The sequence below is a fragment of the Oculina patagonica genome, chromosome 2 (genome assembly GCF_052425735.1).
Source record: "Oculina patagonica isolate OP01 chromosome 2, crgOcupat, whole genome shotgun sequence".
NCBI lineage: Eukaryota > Metazoa > Cnidaria > Anthozoa > Scleractinia > Oculinidae > Oculina > Oculina patagonica.
The window spans coordinates 43,825,760-43,852,033 of record NC_135759.1 but is presented as its reverse complement, the minus strand read 5'-3'; the positions used below and the strand labels follow the sequence as shown (position 1 = coordinate 43,852,033).

The window sequence follows — 26,274 nt, the reverse complement described above, 5'->3', positions numbered from 1 at the left end:
AAAAACGATTTACAACATGCATTGAAATAAAAAGTCTCATTAAAGGTTTGCAAAATAAAGTGAAAATGTATCTAGCTTCAAACTGAGAAGTAAACTAGTGACACGGTTCCTGTTTCCCTTTCCTCAAAGAAGAGAGTGGTAACATTAATGTCATCTTATCTTTAATCCATATCCTACCGAGATTTGATTTAAAAATTTCTCAGCCCTCATCAACAAGTCAGAACTTTTACAAACGTAACCTAGAGTTTATTTTAATACATCTGTATAAGTGGCTTATCTTCTAGCTGATAATTAACTACCTATAAGGACTAGCCAGGGGGCTGGGGGAGGGGGAAACTGCCTTTGTGAAACAACTTAGAAGTGCGGTGTAGGGGTGCTGAGTGTGCGCAGTATTGGCGTACTAAATTACATTCCATGATATTTATGTTAGTGTGTGCTCAATTTAACAAACGTAATCTTGAGTTTATTTTAATACATCTACGTAAGAAGCTTTGGGAGGCGCGGTGGCCTAATGGTAAGTGCGCCGGACCCCGGATCGAGTGGTCCGAGTTCGAGCACCGGCAGGGGTCTCTGTGTTGTGTTCTTGGGCAAGACACTTTACTCTCATAGTGCCTCTCTTCACCCAGGTGTGTAAATGGGTACCGGCGACATAATGCTGGGGGGGGGGGGGGGGTACACTGCGTTGTACTAGCATCTCATTCAGGGGGGAGTAGAAATATTCCTAGCCGCTTAATGCTACGGAAACCGGGATAACCTCCGGCAGTGTGGGCCGCATGGCTCGTGGCTTCCCTTTTTATAACTACTTGCAATTTAAATACTAGCCAACGGGAAATGCGTTTTACTTCTATATCCCCGCCGTAAAAAGGCATTTTTTTTAACTCATTGTTACATTTATTACAGAAATTGGTACAAAACGGTCAACTTCAGAAAGTAACGACCATCCCAACCTCCCACCTACAGTAGCGCCCATCCTAATGCAGCGATACAATTTCACGGTTGTTAGCAAATACTGAAAGTAACGACGAGTCTCTCAAAGTAGCAACCTCAAAAGTAACTTGACTTGTTATGAGAAACACTGGAAATAACAGATACAACAAGGTGTATCAAAGTGATTTGATGTTTGTTTTAGGGGACCCTTATTCTATTGGTAATATATTATTTATCTTTTATTCTCTGTACATTGAAAACATTTTCATTTTTGTGAAGATGGCTTGGCCCATACATGATACGCGTAGTAGCGACCTGCGAAAGGACTCTTGCTAAATCTAGGAACCACACGGTGGTCGTATTTAGGAGCCCTATTCAAGTCGAAGTTCAATAAAGGCGTTGATTCGTGACAACTGCACGAGATATGAACAAGGAATAATAATGGAGCTTGTATACGTTTCTACAGAAACCGTCGGTTAAAAATGTGTTATCTGAAGACAGACACACAGTGTTTCATCAACGCATCATTTAAAAGTCTGTTGTTCGACTTGATTGACAGTTCTAACTCGTCACCAACACAGCTGACGTGTAACAGGCATATCCCACACTCCATCACGGTACCAGCAAATATAACTTTGGTACCTGAGGATAAATAGCACTGCGTTATTGAGTGGTGAAGCTAAGCTAAAGTAAAAGTCATACTGAAAACAAATATTATATTAGGTAGTCATAACAGAATATAAAGATTACTAAAAGCCGATATAAGGGAAAGTGTCTCATTCCAGGGGTAAGGCGGGGGAGAGGGGTGGGTGGCGGATTGTGCTAGCATAAATTTTGGCATAATTGAAGCAAAAAAGCATATATTTTTTTAAACGAGTACTGCCACGGTATAATTAGCAAATTTTAGCACTTTTTGTAGCATAAATTTATAAAATTTAGTAAATATGGTGTATTTCCTACAGAAATAACGCAATGCGTGTTTTAGCTACGCTGACAGCTGACGGCCGAGACAAACTGCCATAAAACACAAATAAATTTACAACAACAGTATATTTGAAAAACATCATTATTTGGTGTCGTTATTGCGCGCCTCTATGTACAGAATCCACGTCATCTGATTTTGTGAGCAAAATTTCGGAAATCAGGAACATAATTTGGGAATTCTGGCATACTTTTGGCATAGATTGGCAAAATTTCGAGCACTGCTAGTAGCATTATATGCCACTTTTAGGAACACAATCCGCCAATGCTTAGGGGTGGGGGGAAGGTGAAGAGAGCAGGAATTACGCTTGTCCCTCAACGTTACAAAATCCCGGATACACTCCAGTGGTATGGTGCACTTTGGCCTGATTCAGACTTAACCTTGATCTCTTTTGCCTCGTGCCACGTGCCTAACGAACATATGGGGTGAAGCTTTGCAATTGTGTGAAAATATTTTTGGAATTCCTAATGTAAGATTCCTTACAATGATTCCACGAAATTCCTGGTTTTTATTTTAGTATCAGTTTGCAAGGAGTTTTCAATGTTTTTTAACGAAAAATTCTCCTTTGTGAAAAAGCTCCAAAAAGGGCGTAGATTGCTTGTGAGTTGTCTGTGCCTTCGAAGTTCATAAACAGTTCGGTGTGAGAACGACGAGCTCAAGCCCCGTTTATCCGGAACTCCTTTTTTTATTTTATTTTATTTTATTTTATTTTATTTAATGCATGACTGTGACAACAAGGATTAAACGTCTCACCTATTTGTTCCACCGTGTAAAGTCGTAGTCGTTCTTCAGCTGTCTTGGAAATGTCTTGACAGTTTTTCAATGAACTCGGTACTCGCTGTTTCTTTTCAAACGAAGCTTCAGTCCATTTCTGTCCATACTCCTCTGTGTTTATCACAAGAGGCCGTAAAATGTCAATGATGCTCAGAGTGTGATTAAAAAACAAATGCTTTAATGTCTTGTTAGGATCTTTGTACGAAATCTTGCCACCGAAGTTCATGTGAAGTGCGGGGGTTTGGTATTTTAAAACGATTTGGTGCCTCGCCTAGAAGAAAACAGCTTGGTGTTAGTAAAGTGGTCAACCCTTTAAGCCGCTAGGTATGATACACGTCTGCTTGACTATGTTTTGATATTGTAATGAGAGGTTACATCTTGATCTTATGTGGTTCAACGTGTTACATATACAATTATCATTGCCAAAGGTTCCTTTAGAGCAGTTTTCACATAAGTGTCGAAAGTAATTTGCGTTTGCTTTGGTTTTGTATTACTACGCTCAGTGATTGGTTTAAAAATCTCGCGCCACATTCTCGACCAATCAGAACTAAAACCCAAACCAATCGTGACTCGCTCGCGCACGTTTTCCCGCCCTTCGCGCCGGCTACATGTAATTGCTTCGAGTTTTCAGTGGTTCACTGGATTGTCTATGTGTTTTGTGATTGGCCAAGGTAATTACTTTGGTTTTGGTTGGCGACACTCAATTGAAAACTGCTCTAACAAGATATTTTATTGTCATGAGACAAATAAAAAAACGAACAAAACAAACAAAACAAACAAACATATACATGGCAATCTAGAGAGAACTTTCGCTTACATCAATAAACAGATAAATTCAAGCAAACAAGTTAAAACAAGAAGGATGTGAACGTTTCCGAATTTTTTTTAAAAGCACTTTTACAGGAAACAAAAATCAACAACGAGATGATTTTCTCACCCAGTCAAGGGGTCCAATGGTATCATCCTGAAGTCTATTGCTTGTTGAAGAATCAAACGAACCAATCAGATTGGACGGTGGCTCTAACATGCTGATGACGTCACTGATTGGAGCATTTGCTTGATTCTGATTGGTCAGATAAAGAACAAGCACAAGTTCGAGAGGTTTCCAGACCTTTTGGAGAGTAACACGAAGATTACTATCGAAACAGAGTTCAAGAGCTTCTGGAGAATGCGGGAAATTGACCAAGTCTTCTGGTAACGATGCTGACGGTGTGCCTGTGAGCTCCAACCGGTGAATTTGTTCCGTAATGTCTTCGTCCAGTAAAGGTGTATCCTGAGAGGAAAATGCAGGTTGATTACACAAGAGATAAACTATGCCTAGAAAGAAAGATTTTGCATTTTTGGCCAAGAGTAAGTTATGACTAAGCTTTTTGGTTCATACACGAAACACGACTAAACACCAAGATGAAGATATTAAGTGAATTTTTAAAGGGAGAGCAAATTGTAATAAATACCATTGATGACTATAAGCTGCATTTGCTTTTCCATGAAAACAGCAAAATAAAGAACGACATATAAGAACAAATGCCACACCTTTTGAGTGTCCTGATCAGGCTCACATAGGTTCATCGCCAGTCGAGAATCAGAATCAGCCAACTCCTGGCTGTTATCTGAAGTTTTATCATCCCGTGACGATATTATGTTGACTGTGTTGTCCAAAGGCGAGAGCAGGATATCCTTCTCGGAGGAAACTTTGTGTCCTTCAATATCACGAACTTCGTTGCTCTCAAGATCTAACAGAAGGTCCATATTTGATTTACCAGCACTCTTTGAAGTTGTACCTTGAAGAGGTTGCGATCGATCATTGGCTGATGGCATTACAGGGTCAGTAGCAATTGACTTTGTTTTCCCAGGGTTTCTTGAGATCCTGTTGGCTGTCAAATGACCTCTGCCTGCAGTTGAACGTGGTTTCTCCATGACACCAGTGAAAAGCTGAGCAGCAAGTTGTTGTTTGCGGAGGTCTTCTTCATGAAAAGAACTCACAGAAGAACTGGCGCTAACCTAAATTCGTTCAACGAGAAAAAATGTTTTCGATTTCTAAATACATAGCAAACTATTAGAAGACATTGTCAATTATTACACGTATACAGAACGGTTAAAATGGATAATCAGCGTATACTTTACTGACTCATCGACAAAACAAATCCTAGAGGTTTGTAGTAAGTTTGTCATACAGTATTTGAACCACAAGTGTACAGTAGTTGTATGGTAAAGCGTTCAACCAGTGTGCGGTGTGCTTTTGGGAAATTAAAGTCCGCCTTTTTTACTAGTGGCTTGTGTAACTGACTTATTATTATCTTTCTTATTTCTTAGGGCCTCTTTACATGAGAGCCGAGATGAGTTTCGTCCCGGGATGAAAAAAAATTCATTTTAATGAGCGTGTTCATCCCGGGATAAGTCGTCCCGCCCGAGTTGAATTCATCTCTCCCGTGCTTACATAACATTACATTTCATCCCGGGAAGGACTGTTTACATGGGGTTTTTCGTCACGTTTCATCCCGGGATGACATTTCATCCCGGTGTTTCATCCCGGGATGAAATCGTCCCGGGATGAACTCATCCCGGGACGAAATCATGTATCATCATGTAAACAGCAACAAGAAAATGATCAGACACCGAGATGAATTCATCCCGGGACGAAAACTCTCATGTAAAGAGGCCCTTAATCAAGCATAGCATATACCATCATTTCATTCCACACATTTTCACTCATCGACAAAACTAACCCTACGATATGTGGGAGGTTTGTCACATTTGAGCCTAGATATACAGCCAAGCTCCCACGAGTTTCCTATAGCTGAGTGGTAGAGCATCTAACCAAGTGTGCGGAAGGTCATTGGTCTGACTCCTAACTTCCTATTTTTTGTAGTGTTCATTTATTTTGACTGATTATACTGAAGTGGCTTAACGGACCATATACAGTGTCAGTAACATTTAGGCGTTTCGCTATCATCTTATACTTAGTCATGAGGAGTAATCAAAGTTGTGGTATAACGGTTTTTTTTTTTTTTTTTTTTTTTTAAAGGCCCACCTCGGCATTCGTCTTTACAACTGCTTGCCTGTCAGACCCAGAGCTCCGCGACGAGGAATCAGACTTATTACCAGACTCCATGGACCCAGACCTCGCACGATCTTTTGCATAGCCCCCAGGTCCCCACACGGCCTGTCCAGAAAAGAGTTTGTTACTGGAAGGAGACACCTCGATGGTCTTTGCATGGGTTCTGCTTTTTACGTTAGTTTCAACATGTTTAGGTTCTTTAAGAGTCTTTGTAGCCTTTGGTTTCTGTTTTACTTCAGTTGTTACAGTTGATTCTGATAGCGGTTTGCTTGGCTTTTTCATCGGATTCTCGTAAGGTGTGAACTTAAGACTCGGCCGGGAATCTGGAATTTCTGCAAAGCAAACACCAGCACAACATACATGAATGATTTGAGGGAGTGTGAAAAATCCATTAGAAAACGAATAGAAACTTCTCACGTCACTTTCCCAGGCCTAGGTAACGAAGTTTATTTACCACTGAAGAAATGCTTAGCACAAAACGTTTAGTTATTTTTCTTAAACGGAAAATTTTGACACTAAAGATAACTTTTTTTTATTTTTTGTTCTGAAATGGAAAGCTCAGTTTTGAAATGGATACCGTAAATGACCTAATAAACGCCCGGGGCGTCTATTAAAGAGAGAGGCGTTTATTACAATAATTATTTTGCTGCAACAACGTCAAAAAAACAAAAAAAAATGCGTATTTTGCTCGCGGCATAAGATAGAAAACAGAGTGCGAATGGGAGACTTATCTAATCTGCGCTAATGCAAAGCCAAGAGATGCCGTTCATAGTTCGATATCGATGTCTTCATCGTCATAGGAGTCAACCATGGTGGCATCGTTGGCCTCTTTGATGTCCGAGTCAAGCAAAAACTAAATAAATTGCGCGATTTTACTTACTGGAGCGTTTCCTTGGTTTTCGAGGCGATTCTTAGGAGGCGTCTATTAGACACGGGGCGTTTATTAGAGAGGGGCGTCTAATACAAACTTAACACGTCAGAGGAGGCGTTTATTAGATGATATTGATTGTTTATTAGATGATATTATTAGATATTGAGAGTGGGCGTTTATTAGATCATTTACGGCAGCTCAGGACTGCATATAATTAATAATAAGGATAATCTTTCACCTTCAAAAAAATAAATAAAAACAGGAGGCTCCGCTCACCGGAGTGATTTTAAGAGATTAACCTCAAATAAACAGGTATTTAATGTTTTATATTATCAGTATGCTATTCTTAGCGAAGCACAAACCTTTGTTCTTTGTGTCTATATTTCGCTCGCTTGCAGACCTGTATGGAGAAGCTCCATTAGATAGTGCTTCTGATACTAAATCATCCAAGAACGACAATGATTCGTCCACCTGACCAAATAAAACAAGCAAAAGTACAAACGTAGATTTGTTTGCAGTGAATTACACGTCATGGCATTTGTAATAAATATAATAATAACAAAAAAAGCAAGCGATTCTACATTGGATATGTAATTTAGAAGCGTCGCGTGACACTCAAAGAGCAACGACACGCAACGCTCCCCAAGTAACGCTGAGCAAGTAAAGTACCAAGTAACAGCTGTGAAGGTCTCTTAAATTATCATAACACGAGGAAAAATAAACAGGGATTCTTCTCACCTCCAGATCTTCACAGCAGCCATCTACAGGCAGTGCACTTTGCATCAGGAAGGCGTTTTGAGAAAGTTCCCGAATTTCTGAACAACGCTAAAAGTAAATAAAGCAAAGAAAATGAATAAGAGGCATGTATACATTCTTTTACTAATTAACACAAGCATATTAAACGATTTTCTAATGAGTGTCATAGAATCAAAAGCAAAGTAATTACTCTAGCCAATTACAAGGGACAAAGACAGTACTGTGAACCAATCAAAGCTCGAAGCAAATACGTGTAGCCGGCAAGAAGCGCGGGAAAACGTGTGCGAGCGAGTCACGATTGGTTTTTGTTTTACTTCTGATTGGTTAAGAAAGTGGCGGGAACTTTTTAAACCAATCAGAGGGCATAGTTATGCAAAATCAAAGCAAATGCGAATTACCTTCGACACTCTACTGAAACCGTTCTAACAAGGTAAACTGGAAGCGTGACAACGATTGGTAAATTCTCCCTTTGCTAACCTGTCTGAGCTCAACATCTACACCAGTCACGTGTTTTTCTAACACATGTCTCGTGCCATCACGCAGCTGTCCAATTTGTGACGTCAGTTTTCCAACTGCAGTAATGATCCAGCCTTTGGTACTTGGATCTAGATCATAATTATCCTTGAATCAGAGTCTTGATCAATTCAAACTGCTACAGTAACAAAGTCGTATTGTGAACAACACGTATACAGTTAATTCGAGGAAGGTTGTCGGAAAAAAGCACTTGAATTTTGCATATCGGACAAGAGGAAATGTACGAGTTTGAATTTTTGCACGTGAAGATTTTTTTTTTCTCTCAGGACGCCTGTTTCTGTAGCTTTACTTTTACTGTCGCATAACTTTGAGTTTTGAAAATTCTTCTTAAATTCAGCGTAGCTGAAAGTACCTTGTTTCACGTGACTGAAGAGAAAAAAAAGACGTGCAATTTCGCGTTTGTCATGTCGCCATCTTGTTAGTATTTAGCACGTGCAGTAGCTCTCTGCTGCTATCCAGACTACCTTTCAGTCTTGTCGCGTGCACTTTTTTGTGTTGTTTTCCAACAACCTTTCTCGAATTAGCTGTATAGCCGTTTGGGAAGAGAGCTACCTGGCTGAAAGATAACTTCTGGTAAGACCTAAGTGAGGAGGAAACATGCGCAAGATAGCTCATTATGTTACCTAATTCGCAAAACCAGGCCAACTGTTAACACGTAAAGTGGTGTTTTTACCTTCGAACTTCCTTTCCAGTAAAGAGAAAAGTTGTTCAAGAATGAATTGAGGTTCGTACTCAGATGCTGTGTATGAATATTCACCTAACACCTTCAAACAAAGAAGACAGAATTTAAGAACTGTTAACACAGTGGAAAATACAAAACAACACTGCACCCTGTTACGCTAAATTGAAAGCGCAGAAAATTACAAAAAATTATTAAACACGATTCCAAGGATATAACATTTTACTTAGAATTCGTTCAGCTAGAGGGTGAAATATTGCGTTACATGAAATAGTAGTTGCAGTCTTTGCAAAAAGGTGGTCTTTGTTGAAATAAAAAAAAAGGTACAACCATTAGTCATCTTGTTTGAGACCTTCTGCCGTCACGTCTCGTGACTTGATATCTTTTGCATCTTATTTTTCCTTTTCTTATCTAGATTGCTGGTAGCCTAGTTCAAAATTCACCTTACCCAGCATATAACCCAAACCAGAATATCCGGTAAAACGGGTTTTTCAAGAAGGTCAATGTAGGACAACACAGCGAATCGACGGGTTTCGTTGTCTGCTTCTTCATCATCGTTTCCTGTGGATATGAGACAGACAATCTTACAGATATGCCGAAGAGATTATAAGTACAATATTACTGCACAACAGTATACAGTTTTACCACCCCAGAAATTGCACGAGTCTACAGTGAACATCGAGTTACAATGCAGCAAATGTAAGCGTGTGTATTCTCAGCACACCGCTAACTGACTGCAGTCAGTCCATCCAAGATGATCGCTTACTAGACTGTTTACAGCGTCTATATTTTTCAAGCAGCAGATTTCCCCGCCTGTTCCCAAATCTTGCCAGACGAATCCAAAGAGTTTTTAATTGTTAACGGTCCCGAAAACCTCCGATTACAATTATTTGCCCCGAAGATTTTTTCGATTGTTAACGGCTTACAGAGTTTCCGGATGCTATTTTAACAGTAAAACGTAAAAATGAAAACTTGAATATTGCAAGGGGTTAATTTATTCCATTGTAAGACAAATTGTTACAGTGAAAGTCACAAACAAAGTTTCAGTGAGCTAAGGTATAAAAATGACGAACAGTTACCACTGCATTGAACAAAGTTGACATACACATAACTTAATTAAAGCTAAGCATAACGCACCTTCAGCTAAGAGTCTCATCAAGTTGTGAGCCACGCCTTCTCTGACAAGTGATCCACCAAGTTCAAACACTTCATTGATGGTCAGAATATACCATGAGGTGTCGGGCGCATATTTGAAATTGTGTCAAGGACATTAACTACTGTTAAACTAATAACTTTCAGTCGATTAACCGAAAAGCAAGCTTCAAGCATCCGCCGGGTGGTAAGCCCTGAACCTCGTGCATAGCAATAATATAGTCAACGATTCAAGTTGCATACCCCACAATTTCCTCTTCTTCTGTTGCAAAATCCCTGTATGTTCACTTGATAAAGTACAACGACATGTATGTCTAAATTCAAATAAAATGAAGGCTGCTATTCCACTGTGTGTACATTGTCATCCTTCCGTCCGTCCGACCTTTCGTTTGTTCGCTCGCTCGCTCACTCGCTTGTTCACCTAGAGATTCAGTTCACGTTGTAATTTTACATTTTTTGTATCACAAAAGGATATCTTTCAGCAAGCTCAGTAATTCTATCAACCAATTCTGTTCTAAAATACGCATCTGTTGTGGACTTGAGATAAGATAACAGCTTCTCACAAACTGTTTCCACATTCGCGGCATTTGTTATATGGCATAAGAGATCCAACGTCTAGAAACAGGAGGAGAAATGAATGAAGTAAATAAGAAAGTTTTATGTCTAAATGGTTCAGACATATAGATCCCAAAAGAAGCTCCCAAAATTTGCCAGCAACAATGTCATTCAACTGCAAATTTGTGTACAAAAATATATTTTTGCACACCTCAAGATGGATTCCCGACTATGTTAATCAGTGCTTTACAAAGCCAGAAAAAATGAAAGGAAGACACTGAGTTAGAGAATTGATCCGCTTGCCACTGAAAAATTACAACATTTTGCTCTACCTCATTCAATAGTGTACTACATTTACTGTGTGACTAGCAAAGACAACAAGAGGTATGGTAAGGCCTTCAAACGAAAGCGAATGACAACACTGCAAAAACACCACATATGGAAGCGATTTTTGAACAATTAGCTCGCAAGATGTGTGTTGTTCGAGCGATCATACTTACATCATACATCAGTTTTGTTTACCCTCTCGGATTTGTATAGAGTAGCTTATGCAGCCAATTTCGCCGAGCATTTCACAGTACACAGCACAATGGGCAAAGACCAGGCCACAAAACCGGGAACTCCGTGCCCTACTCTTTCCGATATTTAAAGTGTGTGGGTTCTTTTACGTCTCCTGTTAAACGTAACACTGAAGATGAAGGAGATAAGGCCTACGGTTTATCGTCCTTATTCGAGAAGACTAGAATATCTAACCATTTGTAGCGATATGTCGCTCTGTATTCAGCTACAACTACATGTACACGAACTACATTTTGTACAATTCAGCTTCATACCTTTCTTTTCAGTGTCTCATCTGGATCATTAAGACAGTCAATGACAATCCGTTGGTAGGCAGGCTCCATGACAAAACCACCTCCCATTTGGATCAAAGATGTTAATGTTGTTATGCCTGTGGAATATTGAAAGTGAAACTTAACTGTGTCAATTTAACCCCGGCGTATCCAATCGAACAAAATTGAACCAAAAATCAATCGAACCCAGTCGAACACTAATTGTTCGATTGGGTTCGGTAATCGAACAAAATCGAACATCTATTTTGCTGTGAGTTCGATACATGTTTCGATTTTCGAACCAATCGAACCAATTGAACCAATCGAACACAATCGAACTAAATCCGATTCGATTTTGTTCGAAATACGTCTCTTTATAAGTAAATCACGCAGGACTAATCATGGGGACGGACCGGACGGTACACCGTACAAAATATCCGCAAAATAAACAAACAGGAGTTCGGTAATCGAACGTTCGACTGAGTACGATTGTCGATTGTTCGTTAATCAAACGTTCGATTTTGTTCGATTGTCGACTGTTCGGTAATCGAACGTTCGATTTTGTTCGATTGACTAAATTTTATTGTGAGTTCGACTATGTTCGATTATCGAACCCAATCGAACGATTGCTGTTCGATTGGGTTCGATTGGATACGCCGGGTTTAACGTAAGATAAAACCAGCAGTGTAAGAGCTAACACAAGCTTGTAATTTTACTGCTCCTCAGCAGTTGCTATTGTTTTAGCAGTTAGGGGCGTTATTCCTGTTGTTTGTTCTTTTGTTATTTCCAGCACATTTTTCCTGATCAATTCCCAACAGTTTCCGTAAACTCGGCTGTCAAAAATTGCCAAAGGGGTCCACAGGCAGACCACCCTTCATGTTTGTGTTCGCATATATTTGTTGACACACAAAACGAATTATAGAAATCAAAAGAAATCTATGACGGTTATGAATATTTAAAGCACTGAACAATACATATTTAGGCTTGTCTCAATCTTAATATTAGTTCTTAGTTAATTTAAATGAAACGTTAGTCGACTTATGTGTGGCGTTTATCCGTCTTTCTGCATCGTTTAAAATGTCATTTTACTGAATCGCTTTCAACCGTTGGCTTTGCATGATTGTACATGTAAGAGAAGTGACTCTCCTCTTACATAGAAAGCCAACGGTCAAGAGCGATCAAGGGAAATAAAGCTTTAAAATTTCAAGTTGCCCTCGAAACTTTGCTTCTCAGCCAACTATTCATTTTTCGGGATATCTTTCAGCCTCGGGCATTATCCTCCAATATACCAGCCGCCTGAAAGGGTTTATTTACTAATTAGTCTAGGGGAATGATTGGTGATGTTAAAAATTACTTGTACCACTTACCCAGGTATTTGATGTCATTACTTTTGGCCACAAGGAACACGCCCACACATCTGGCAGCCTTGTCAATCAGGTCTTTATCAGGATAAATACTTGTTATCGTCCTTGTACATTCGTAAGCCACAGCTGAAAATAACGATCACAGAAACAAATGAATTTGTGCTCCTTTTAAAGACTCATTTCTACTCTAAATCTCCAAATTGCTGCTGTAGCATTACATGCCTTCTACGTGGAAAATCTCATAGAAACCATGCAGCACACAAAATGAAATGAGCTTTAATATGCAAATTGCCCACCCTGGCCCTTCAGTGTAAAATACCCCATGCAGAGGACAGTCACTAATGTAGGGTAGATTGATGTTTAAAACTGATTGAATTGGCACAGTACTAAATTAAAATTAATGAACATGCTATTTAATTTAATGCACATGTTACATGCTAACCATAACTAATAAGAGAGTTGGTGTTTAGCTTTGACAAGGTCGTCCCAAGTACTGAGTAAATTTTCTTGCTTGATCTGAAAACAGGAAAAAAGGTTTATCATGCATTGTAGTAATACTAAGCTTAACATCTGTACAAGATGGATTGGATTCAAGTAGCAGCTCTCTTAAGATCTCAAATAAATGGCTTGCTACCCTTCAAGGAAAAGTAGAATCATGAGCTTACAAGAGCTGATACACTACTGGTAGATTGTTAGCCTTCTACGCAGACATTCTTTTGGCTCGTCAGAACATTTGCATAGGAAGCTAGTAGATTGTGAGACAACTTGTGTAAATGGAAGTTTTCCTGCCTTTTGTTGTTTTCTACACAATGTATATTAATTTTGTGCTGCAAAGTCATACATTGGACTTGATTTCAGACCTTGATCATGTTTAGAGAGAGTAGAACCTGTGGTTGAAGTGAAGGTTAAAAGAAATCTAAACAGCCTAAAAGGCAGTGTCTTTATTCCTTTCCCCTGCCGCTTTCCCTCGTCACTAACTTTTGATCATCTGCTCCAAGTAATGCTAACATTCTTAGAATCTTCATCTGTATCCAGGGTGCTGCTACCCCATGATAATCATAGTCCTTTGCCATTTTGCCTTCCAGTATCGTCTTCTGCAGGTTGACAAACCCACTCAATAGATCCTTGTATTTAGCAGGGTCCACCTGTTGGTATAAAAATGTTGGTGACACTGCTTTCATTATGCAAATATGGCCAACTGAAAGCAAAGTACATTGTACAATTTACCTGTATTAAGCCTGTAAAAATACAGCTTTACTGTACATCTATGATCCCAAATAACTAATTTAATTTGTGTTTTCTTTTTTTATATATTGTCATATTTTCATTTATCTGGAGTTCTGATTTACATTGAGATTACGTAATTTTGCAGAATAAAAGTGTCAATGTATCTTTGAACCCAATCAAACTATATAATACATAACTGATTTATGAAGGCTTTCAGGATAATCTGGGTTGGGAAGAGGAGGGGAGGACTAGTTACCACATGAAAGCAGTCAGGAAGCTTGTCTTGTTAAGGGGCCTCAACTACGTATTTCTATCTCACTTATGGTGTTCAGGACTGGAGGCTAATAGTTGTAGCCATCAAGGTTTTGTGTAGGGTTACAAAGAAATAACAGGAGTGTGTGTCTGTAGTAAATCTACTCTGACTGATTATCTCAGTGACACTTAAATTTATTTTAGAGATTCATGACACAATCATGTACATGTACCTTTTGTACTATAAACTATTATACATTTACCTTCATCAATTCATAGAAGAATTGCAGTGATGATGACACAACACCAGGATCGTTATCACAAGCAGCTGTTTTTGCAAGCTTTTTCACATCTGGAATAGCTGATGGATTTTTCATGTAAAAACTGTGCAATGCCATAACTGCCTTCTTCCTTATAATATCCCTATAAAAAAATACTAATTAAATTACATTTACTGTACAATGATCCTAATTACGCCCCCAAGTGTGCCGCTTCAGATGTTAGAGCATGTTGTTCTGATGGAAATGGCATTTACACAATATAGTCTGCAAAACATTACACATTCTAGCATGATCAAAGAGTTACCTGTAATTGGAGACTCAGCCCCTGAAAAGAATCTGTGTTAATTGGGAAAAGTTAAAGTGGGGTTGGGAGGAGACCTGAGAAATATAGTAGACCATCAACTCTTCATATTTGAAATCCTTCCTGAAATTCTGAGTAGTTGGAGCCAACCAGAATTTTGATGGGTTTGTTTAGGTCATACACAGAGTGTACAGGTAACCTGTCATCAGACTTTCCAGGCTTCTTGATAATTTATTTTATTTTTAGAGACTGGGTCTGACTTCGAAGAGATCGGACGCGCGAACTAGCGCTCCGCCGTTGAATCATGTAATTTGTTCAACGAAGACCCCAAAAGCCGAGCAAGATGTCGGAAGACGAAGCGGCAACCAAGGAAGACTCTACAAGCCGAAAAAGAAGACGAAAAAGCAGAGGCTCCCAAACCGGATGCGACGAATGTTGTGACAGTTCCTACCACAACATGGCGGATTCGCTCACCGAAATCAAAGAGAAGCTCGATAGAGCGTTAAGTTGCATCCAAGAAATCGAAGGCTTGAAGCAAAAGCAGAACTGCCTCGAAGAGAAGAACAAGGAATTGGAAAACAGCTTAGAGTTCGCGCACACCTCAATCAAGGAGTTGAATAAAAAGGTAGTGGAACAAGATAAAACAATAAAGAAGCTTCAGGAAGGTGTGAAGTCGCTGACCAAGCAGGCAAACGAAGAAAAGCAAAGATCAATCAAACTGGAAAGTCACAGTCGTCGAAACAACCTGAACTTCTTTAACATACCCGAGGAAAAAAATGAAACCTTTCAAGCATCTGAGAAAATTCTAAGGAAGTTCATGCAAACGGAATTAATATTAAGCAAAGAAGACGCAAAGGAAATATCGTTCGAGCGTGTACACCGGATCGGAAGAGCAACTTCCACGGCTGATTCAAAACCGAGACCTTTAATCGCCAGGTTTACGTATCATAAGGAGAAAGAATTCGTGCTAGCACGGGCGAAGAATCTTCGTGGGACAAGCTTTGCAATTGCTCGCGATTTCCCTAAAGAAATTGTGGACAAAAGAAAGCCGCTAGTAGCTGTACTAAAGGACGCGAAGAAGAAGGGACATGACGCAAGCTTAGTGTATGATAAGCTATACATCAACGGACAACTATATAGGCCATAATTTGACATTATTCTATAAGAACAGTCGGCTCCAAAGTCAACAATGTAAGATGTAACTATATTTCCTTTTTTGCTCGTCACCTTTCGGGGTCGCTTCGCAAAGTTACTCTCAGTTCGAAGTACCAATCGAGCTAAAGTTATCTTACGTGTGAGCCGCTAAGGGCTCTTTAGTTAGCTTATGTGTGTGTGTATGCATGTGTTTGTACTTCTATATGTGTTTATATATATGTTATCTAATACTGTTAAAGTCGTATCTGTCAATGCTCAACGGACTACACGCTTGGACTCTACTTTCTTGAGAAAGGTCGTTCGCTCATCAGCACAAAGTAGAAGTGCAGGTATGTATACAAGCTTATATATTTTCGCTTTTCTTTGCTCATGGCATTAAGTTTATCCTGCATCACGTTAAATGTCAGAGGATTAAACAATCCTCACAAAAGGAGGCAAGTTTTTCGATGGATACATGGGCGAAAGTTCCAAGTAGTCTTCCTCCAAGAGGTTTATAGTTCGCCAGATATAGAAAGAATATGGTCCGCCGAATGGGGCGGTAAGGTGGTGTATTCCCATGGAACCAAACACAGTAGCGGTACTCTTGTCTTGTTCAATCCATCCCTCGATGTTGAAGTAGAAAATTATGAAATCGATCAGAAAGGTAGACTAATTATTTTGCGCGCTAAAATCGACGAATCCAGATTTATTTTTATCAATGTTTACGCTCCAAACGACCCGAAAATGCAATTAGAATTTTTTGAAACTTTAAAGTTACGCCTACGGAAATATGCTGATGAAAATATTATAATAGGAGGTGACTTGAATTGTTGTTTAACGCGTTCCAAACTAAAATGTGGCGTTCCAATTTAGAAAAATTCCGCTCAAAGTTACCATAACCTGCTGAAATAATTTGTTATTCCGAACGATATGGCCTTATTGCACTGAGGAAAATTGTCATTCCGTCAAGTACAGGGTTTTAAGACATAACTTTTTCCCTATTCCGACAAATCGCTACGTTACCTTTTGTACCTCTCAAGACCTCAATAACTTTTTGAGAATTTTTGACACCCCTCAAGAGCTCACTAAAAATTTTCAGAAATTCTGAAAAATACTTAGGCCTTCAAAATTTTTGACTCTCCTCAAGAGCTCACTAAAAAATTCAGAAATTCTGAATTTTTTGACTCCTTAAGACCTCACCAAATTAAAAAATCAGAAATTCTGAAAAAGACTTAAACTTTCAGAATGTTTGACACTCCTCAAAAGCTCACTGAAAAATTCAGAATTTCTGAAAAAATTTTAAGCTTTCAGAATTTTTAACACTCCTGAAGAGCTCACTAAAAAAATTCAGAAATTCTGAAAAAAAACTTTAGCTTTGAGAATTTGTAACACTCCTCAATAGCTCACTAAAAAATTCATACATTCTGTTACAGAATTTCTGACACCCTTGAGGACCTAAAAAAAATTCAAAAATTCTGTTGCCCCCAAAATTAAATTTAAATTTTGTGAAGCCAGGAGGAGATCTACATGTACATGCAATAGAACAAACACTCTATAATTTAAAAAAGATAAATAATATTCACCTCAACCCAACCCTTCAAATAAAAGAACAGGCTTGTAGAAGTCGGATAACCCATTGTAAGCAATGATTTCTATAGGCACATAAATAACATTTCAAAAGTTTTTATTTTTGCTGCACACATTTAACAAAATGCCACCTATATTGTACATGTAGTCTATGGACAGGCTTCCTAATAAGGTACTGTAAAATTCTGGTTGTAAGCCCTGGGCATACTCAATTCGTAAGGAGTCTTGGGTCAAATTTCACCTGGCATCGCAGCTCATCAGCAATTCAGTGTAGACTAGATTACTGGTTGGTGTCAAAACACTTGCTTCCACAGGTGAAAGAATGCGATATTACTCCGGTCTCGTTCTCTGATCATTCGGCCGTTTCTTTTACCATCCAATCAAATGATTTCATTAAAAGAGGACCCGGCTTTTTCAAATTCAACAACTCACTCCTTAATGATCATTGTTTTGTGGAGGAGTTGAATAAAAAAATTCCCGAGTTCAAAGAAAAATACAGCTATTTGGAGGATAAAAGGCTCTATTGGGACATGTTAAAAATGGAAATCAGAAGTTTTACAATATGCTACTGTAAACAAAAAGCCAAAAAGAGAAAGGACGAAGAGGCCTTGTTACAGCAACAACTCTCCTTACTCCACAAGCTAATGAGCGAAAATCCTGCACAAGAGACTATAGCAAAATTCTACGAGGTAAAACTGAAACTTGAACAGATTTCAATGCACAAAACAAAGGGCACCATGATTAGGAGTAAAGCAAGGTGGTGCGAGCAAGGCGAGCGTAGCACTCGATATTTCTTCAACCTTGAGAAACGAAATTATTCCAACAAGTACATCACAAAACTTAAAACCGAAAACCGCACTCTTGTCACTCCTACCGAAATCCTAGAGGAGGAACACCGATACTACAAAAGTCTCTACACTTCCACTGGTTCAAATCCAAACGATAATTGTTTTGATGAGTTCTTTGAAAGTTCGACCTTGCCAAAATTGTCGGCCCGACAAGCTGACACTTGCGATGGCCTCTTAACGAAGGAGGAATGCCATGCTTCTCTTAGAGAGTTTTCCAAAGACAAGTCTCCCGGCACGGACGGCTTAACCGCCGAGTTCTATTTAAAATTCTGGGAGCTGTTAGGTCAGGAATTAGTCGACAGCCTAAATCACGCTTTCGAGATTGGTGAATTGTCAATATCGCAAAAAAGAGGAATAATTACCCTTATTCCAAAGAAAGATAAAAATAAAGTTTTTTTAGATAATTGGAGACCCATCTCGCTGCTGAACACAGACTATAAAATTGCTACCAAAGTAATCGCCGCAAGAATTGCGAAAGTGCTACCCAGCCTCATACATGGAGACCAGACCGGTTACGTTAAAGACCGCTTTATTGGGCAAAATGTACGCTTAATCGCGGATATTATAGAATGCACAGAATCGTTAGATATTTCTGGTATAGCATTGTTCTTAGACTTTAAAAAGGCCTTTGACAGCTTGGAATGGAATTTTATATCAAAGGCTCTAGAGACTTTCGGGTTCGGCGCGCCTTTGATTCACTGGGTTAAGACTTTCTACAACAATATTCAAAGCTGCGTTGTTAACAACGGCTATGCATCGCCCTTTTTTGCACTAGAACGAGGCGTTAGACAGGGATGTCCACTTTCTGGTATACTTTTCGTGCTTGCTGTTGAAATCTTAGCAAATTCGATAAGAAATGACCAGTTGATTGCTGGCATAGATATTAAGGGAAAGGTGTATAAGTTATCGCAATATGCCGATGACACCTCCTGTTTTGTGCGCGACACAGATTCAGTTGCAAAGCTTTTTGAGAAACTAGAATCTTTTAAAAGGTGTTCAGGACTAGAACTAAACAAAACGAAAACGGAAGCAATGTGGTTGGGAAGAAACAGACCACAATCCACAGATCTATTCGGCATAAAATGGCCAACAAAGTGCGTCTGCTTGGGCGTTTGTTTTTCCCACGACTCGGAGACTTCCACAAAAGATAATTTCGATAAAAGACTTCTTGCTCTAGAAAAGTGTCTTAACATCTGGTCAGCAAGAGATTTAACTCTCTATGGGAAAATAAACATCATTAAAAATCTAGCCCTCTCAAAAATAGTTTTTATTGCTTCTACTCTCAGCGTACCCAGTGGATTCGCTGATCAAGTGAACAAGCTTCTTTCAAACTTCATATGGAACCACAAACCGCCAAAAATCAAACATGCGACAATGATCGGTAAAATCAAAGACGGCGGGCTCAATATGCCTGATTTCAAAATTATAAATAAATCGCTGAAAGCAGGGTGGGTTAAACGGCTTCTAACCCCTCATATGCAATCTTGGAAGACAATACCATTTAGTCTTTTACATCGCCTAGGTGGCCCCTTGCTGTTTGAATGCAATTTTTCATTGAAAACCTTGCCTGAATTGCCCGACCTACCACTCTTTTACCACGACGTCCTTAATGCTTGGGAAGGGATTGTTAGGCACACTCCCACAACAGGGAAAGAAATAGAAAACGAGATCTTATGGAACAATCACCTAATTACAATTGGCGGGAAATCTGTCTTTTATAAAAAGTGGTACGACGCTGGCGTAAAGACCCTAGCGGACATTCTGGACGATGAAGGAAAGTTCTTGTCTTTTGCTGAATTTACCAAAAAATGCAAAATTAAAACAAATTTTCTATGCTATATAGGGTTGTGCAATGCTATTCCAAAGTATTGGAGGGAAGCGTTTAACTGCGATCCAGAAAATGAATTGGTTTGTACGGAGCAGTCGACACAACCAACAGTCAACAGTTCATTCTGGACTTGCCAACAAGCACGTTTATTTTACGTCTCCAAAGCGTTCCAAAAACCTACAGCAGAATCTCGTCTAATCAAGGCCGGTTTTAGTAATCAGAACATCTCTGCGGTATATCTACTTCCATTTAAAGTCACAAAAAACATAAAACTCTCGATGTTTCAATTCAAAATAAACCACCATATCCTTTACACTCGTGATAAACTTTTTAGAGCTAAAATTACTGACGATGATGAATGTCAATTGTGTGGAACAAGACAAACGCTACAACATTTGCTTGCAGAATGTCAGCATGTCCAAATTTTCTGGAACCTCTTTACCTCTTGGTGGAACTCTTGCAACTCACCCAAGGTGGCTCTGACCAACAAAGATAAAATATATGCATATCACCCCGAGGAACGATCTTTCCACGTTCTCAATTTTTGCCTGATTGTAGCTCGATACTACATCTACACAGCAGCCAAAGAAAGTGAATCCTTTAGCTTACTAGCATTCAAAATCGTGCTAAAAAACAAATTGTCTACGGAACCGTCCGGCGTTCGAGCATCCGTGAGCTTTTAGATAATTAGAACTGTATTATTAAGCATAATATTTATATAGTACTACTAGAAGAATAATTAATAGACAATTAAATATATATACAGTTAGTATTAAGACCTAAGTGTATGAAAGTAGTGAAGAAACAATGTAATAAGTATTGTAAGTAGCATTGTAAGTAGTGTTTGTATTTGTGTTGTAAGTAGTGTTCTTTGTGTTGCAATAAATAAATTAAAAAAAAAAAAAAAAAAAAAAAAAAAAGGGTTAAGTATTATTAAATTTTATTGATTATTAATTTTTCCTGGTTTGAAAACCTTATGAAAAGCATACCAACCGTTTGTTTTGAAGTAGCTCCAGAACTTGTGGTAACAGTGCAGGCATCATATCTTTATTGACTAACTTGCAAACAACTGTCAAAGCACAGCACACCTCCACAACATTTGTACTGCGTAGATCCTAATATTAACAAAAACAGTACGGTTACTAGCAACTGATCTGGTATGTCCATGCTAATTCCTTGTTATCCAACTCAACACAACTTTTATTTATTAAATAATAATTTAAAATAATAATTAAGATTGTATTCTGTTGTAAGTTTAGGAGGATGGAAGGATGTTATAGTGCTACTACAAGACGGATTAATGCACGGTTAACAAATAATTATTATTACATTCATTTTGTAAACATACCTGTTGTATATTATTTATAAGCAACCTCTCAACAGCTCTAACCAAAAGTTGTTTCCCTTGGATTTGTTTCACTCATACAAACTGCAATTTTACCCCAGATTTCTCAAACTCCCAAGTTTCAAACTAATTTCACATCCCTTGTAAATGCACTAAACCAAACTGTTGCTATGGTAGCAAACAAAGCACACAGGCTGGGAAGAAGACTGGGACCACATCGGAAACATCAAGTGTGTTTAAACACAATAAACATGGTGATTCATCAAATAAATTTCCTTTTGAATAAGTAACAAAGTTCTACATGTAGTTTTTGTTAGAATTGGGATGCTTAGGGTTTGTGGAATTGCTTTCACAGTAAAGTTCTTGCTGGAAACTAGCCAGGTAAGTTTGTTTTAACCTTAGGTATAGATTGTAATATGAATTTACAAAAAGATTTTGCCCATTATATTTTTCTCAAGCTAGCCCTGCAAAACGTAAGATCATGTATTTTGCTTACAGCGAAATTTGCGGTAAAGGCAAAGACTGGTCAACAGAAAGAAATGTAGCGCGAAATTTAGCAGCGAATTGTTGAGGTGAGCGAACTTTTATGCAAAAGGTCCCAGCAAATTGTTGAGATGAGCGAAATAATGCATGAATGGTCACAGTGAATTTTCAAGATAAGCGAATTATTGCGCGAAAGGTTGCAACAAAAGAATGGAAATTGCAGTTTCTTTAACACAAACCTTTTGGAGAGTATTTATGAGTAGTACAATCAGTTCATGATTTTCATGAAGAAACAGTGATGCAGCCAAGTAACCTGAGAAAATAATAATAATATTTGAATGAAAATGATTTTGTCCCTAGTACTGTCCCAGTCAAATGTTTCTTGTTTCTCTTAAGGTACGATCCCCTTGTGAAGAAAAGCAATAATATTATTATTATCGTCTTGAATGACGCAAAACATGTTTTTGCTACCAAGACTGGATTTTAATCTCCTGAGAATCACTGACGCTGGAATTTGGGAATTAATTAGATGGCAAATTTACAAAATCAACATTGTACAGTGTATATCACTTTTCTGGTTCTGCTGCTTCTTTTGACTGGTTTGTTAGTACAGTAGGCCTTCTATGAGAAGATGGTGAGTGGCCATGTGGATGTATGGGGTGAGTCATTAACAAGCTCCTCCCTCCTTCCCTGAGCAGATTATGAACCAGGCTCCAAGTTAATTTAAACAAAGCATCACAATTTAAACTAGTTAGGAGAGCCTCCATCTAGATATAGAGTAGTGCAATTATAATTACACTTGCCTCGTCTAAATTTTTACCCAAAATTAAAAACAAAATATGTTTTGTTGGCAAAATAATCCCCAGTTCAACAAGATTGATTTTTCTCAAGAAATACCTCATGAAAAAATAATGTCTCTGAAAGAGATTCATGGCTACTAGATTTCAAAGTTTTCTGAAGGGCATGCCCCCAGAACCCACTAGAAAAACCTTGCTTCGTCTATGGCAAAGGTCTAGTTACGGCCCTGACTAGTTCATTTTTATTTCCATTTGTTTCAGATTATGATACTTATAACAAATTCAAGACAATGAAAAATAAAAATGAAACTACTGTATGGGTAGTTTGAAATTTAAACCACACCACATAGACATACATTAAAAGTAGTCACTTACCAACCCTCTTGTCTAAAATGTTTGGCTGCTGTGCAAACTTGATGGCTTCTACATAACCAATAGATGCATCATGACCCAACATTTCACAGTAGATCAGGCGCACCAGGTATTCTCGCATCTGTTTCTGGAAAGCAAGGGTACACACAGTTCTTAACAATCAGACTTGCATCTTACTACAAATCAAAAACTGACAGAGCTTAATGACTTTTTGTCTCACCACAGATGTGTCTCTTTGGGCGAGCTTCTCTTTCAACACACCCAGCTCCTTCCTGGCAATTCTATCTTCTTCCTAGAATGAGCAAATCAAAAAGTTGACTAAAGTTAGCTTCCATTCTATTAGGCTAGTATTTTTACTTCTAAAATGTGTAGACATGTCAGCTTTGAGTTTGCAAACAAAAACATAAAAGATCTTTCTGTAAACATGTACAATGTACATACACTGTACCCTATTTCCCTGCAGTCTTCAAAAAATTTGTGACATTAAAATATTAATAAATTGTATGTGAAGTGTTTTTTATTTATTTTATTTTTTGCTTTGCTTTTTTACTTATTTTTCTTTTACCTTTTGCAACCAAAAAATACAGAAGAGTTGTTTGAATAAAGATGGGGAAAACACCAAAAAGAAATCTACAGCTGTAGTACAGGAAGGATTTAAAGGATTTCTGAAGGAGGAAAAAAGATGATGGAAGTACATACTAGTTATGCAACACTTTCTCGTGGTATACTATGGAATATCCCACGAGTCACTTGTATTTTCTCGGTATACACACGAGCCTTTAGGCGAGTGTGCATATGAAGAAAATACAAGTGACAAGTGGAATATTCCATAGTATACCACGAGAAAGTGTTGTGTAACTATTTTATACCATGCCATAGAAAATACGCTTACTAAATTTCAGCGAGAATAAGATCGCAGCGCACGATGGGAAGGTTGGGTTGAATACCGTCGAATATACAACGGCTTTCCTGCATTCTGATTGGCTGTATTTTCTATGGCATGGTATAAATGACTGTACAGACTGTTTGAATGATCAGAAGTCATAAAGCTTATGCAATTCAGAGCTCGAGAATAATGGTTGCCAACTAGCCAAAGACTAAAACAGCGTAAACAGTAACACTGTGTTCTAAAAGTGTGCATAAAATAAATATTTTTCTTTATTTTATTTTTAGGGAATGTTATAGGGTTGACCTACTGTTTCCTCTTCATTACATTTCTTTCAATTTACTTTCTACAATCTTGAAAAAACACTATCACGGTAGTATAATTCAGTTTTGGTTGCATGTTGTGTTTGGTATTCCTACAATGTAGAACTAGTATAGAAGCTGGCCAGTATCCATATAAGCCTTATACAGTCCATGTACTACGTACATTCACATGTACTGGTAGTTACATATTTGTACCCTTTCACTCATGGGGTCAAATTAATGTGGTTCACACTTGGGTCTTAACAAAGTGCGAGCCAGCAAATCATGTGAGACATGTAGATGCAACCCTCCAAGCTTATTTTTTTCCTTAGTGGCCATTTGGCCACCAACTAATCAAGTTTTGGTCGCCAGTGAAGAATTTAAGTCACCAAATTAAGCTGATGCTTTCAATCCTTCCTCTCGATTTTAGTGGCCAGGCTGGCGACCTCAGTTCAAATTTAGTCGCCAGCTCCAAAATTTTAGTCGCCATGGCGACTTAAATGGTCTTAACTTGGAGAGTTGAGATGTAAGCCTAAATAACACATTGGTTAGCCTTAATAGCACTCCAGTAAAGCCTACAGTAAGTTTGGGTTGAGCCTTTATATTGGGATAAGAATTTCTGACTTGCGTGGCTCATTGTGCATGGCTTGGTGGCTCGCATTTTTAACTCTTCAGCTTTTTTATTTGTGTGGACCAAGTGTGTGACCAAGTGTTTTGGACCTTCTCCTGTAGTGTGCGACCATTCAAATTAAAGCTTGATTTAGCAGTGCTTTCATGTAGTCATGTATGATGATGATGATGATGATGATGATGATGATGATGATGAGTCCTCATTATTATGCTGTTCAAGGTGGTTCTAACTTTTCATTCTTGTGGATGAAACCCTAGTGTGTAATTATCCAAATGAAAGCTACTGCTTAACCATTAATGCCGTATTGCTGCTGCAAGCTCTACTACTGATGCTGTACAATGTAGTTCTACATAAGCCTACAGAGAACAGTAAGAAACCTTTCAAACTGTAAAAGCCCTAGTGTGACTGTCCAATATTTAAAATGAGCCGGACCGACCGGTTCCAGTGCAGTACTTTCGTTTTCCGGTTCAAATTGCTCCTCCAGAGGCAATACTTCCTGCTGTCCGGTTTTTAATATTTTACAATATTTTTCGTTTAAAACCAAGACAAAACGAAACCTCACTATTGCAAAAATGTATCAGTAACAGACTTGCCTGTTTCGACTTGGCTTCTCCGATGGCTCTCACTAAACTCTCAAAGGCTCTTGAACTATTGGAGCTTGGTCCATAGTACCCGGTGATAAAGCTTGGCAGATTTGCCGAGCCTTTAGAAGCCATTTTCTGCCGCTTTATAAGCCTAAACACTGTCCTTCCCCCTAAACTATCAACCCGTCGCCATTTTGGTTTTTGTATTTTGTGGGTAGGTACTTCATATATGGTAATTATAATGTACCCAAATGTGGTGTTTATAATGTACTTGAGATACTCTGCTTACTCGAGATTCTTTGTTTACTTGGGGTGCTTGGGTTACTTGAGGTGCTTGGGTTACTTGAGGTGCTTGGCTTACTTGTGGTGCTTGAGTTATTTGAGGTGCTTGGGTTACTTGAGGTGCTTGGCTGTCTTGAGGTGCTTCGCTTACTTGAGATGCTTGGGTTACTTGAGGTACTTGGATGACTTTAGGTGCTTGGCTGACTTTAGGTGCTTGGGTTACTTGAGGTGCTTGGGTTACTTGAAGTGCTTGGTTGTCTTGAGGTGCTCGGGTTACTTGTGTTGCTTGGGTTACTTGAGGTGCTTGGCTTTCTTGAGGTGCTTGACTTTCTTGAGGTGCTTGACTTTCTTGAGATGCTTGGGTTACTTGAGGTGCTTGGGTTACTTGAGGTGCTTGGGTTACTTGAGGTGCCTGGGTTACTTGAGGTGCTTGGGTTACTTGAGGTGCTTGGCTTACTTGTGGTGCTTGAGTTACTTGAGGTGCTTGGGTTACTTGTGGTGCTTGGCTGTCTTGAGGTGCTTGGCTGTCTTGAGGTGCTTGGCTTACTTGAGATGCTTGGGTTACTTGAGGTGCTTGGATGACTTTAGGTGCTTGGCTGACTTTAGGTGCTTGGGTTACTTGAGGTGCTTGGCTGTCTTGAGGTGCTTGGCT

The 26,274-nt window shown here is 38.8% G+C and overlaps 1 protein-coding gene across 2 annotated transcripts; it reads right to left on the bottom strand.

Moving 5' to 3' along the window:
• Positions 1-24: 24 nt before the first annotated feature.
• On the bottom strand, positions 25-25,530 carry LOC144644775 (uncharacterized). Of its 2 annotated transcripts, none has more exons than XM_078504304.1 (22): positions 25,346-25,530; positions 23,158-23,225; positions 22,941-23,064; positions 22,008-22,081; positions 20,934-21,055; positions 14,225-14,384; positions 13,461-13,627; positions 12,925-12,998; positions 12,486-12,608; positions 11,122-11,237; positions 10,209-10,348; positions 9,719-9,831; positions 9,030-9,142; positions 8,576-8,666; positions 7,846-7,973; positions 7,351-7,437; positions 6,975-7,083; positions 5,715-6,073; positions 4,217-4,684; positions 3,621-3,956; positions 2,663-2,954; positions 25-1,569 (listed from the first exon to the last, which is right to left on the bottom strand). In XM_078504304.1, the coding sequence occupies exons 1-22, from the start codon at positions 25,470-25,472 to the stop codon at positions 1,415-1,417; spliced, it is 3,546 nt and encodes a 1,181-aa protein (XP_078360430.1). In that variant the 5' UTR covers positions 25,473-25,530; the 3' UTR covers positions 25-1,414. The 2 variants fall into 2 exon arrangements, with proteins under 2 accessions (XP_078360430.1, XP_078360431.1); XM_078504305.1 differs by having other exon boundaries at positions 22,941-23,058.
• Between the last annotated feature and the right edge of the window lie 744 nt (positions 25,531-26,274).

Bases quoted from the DNA above. Each gene is read 5' to 3' on its own strand.
- LOC144644775 (XM_078504304.1), bottom strand. From the start codon at position 25,472: ATGGCTTCTAAAGGCTCGGCAAATCTGCCAAGCTTTATCACCGGGTAC. The intron at 12,999-13,460 runs GTTAGTGACGAG...TCCTGTTTTCAG, and splicing joins CTTGGAGCAGATGATCAAAA to ATCAAGCAAGAAAATTTACT. The intron at 2,955-3,620 runs GTGAGAAAATCA...GTTTTCTTCTAG, and splicing joins CCATTGGACCCCTTGACTGG to GCGAGGCACCAAATCGTTTT.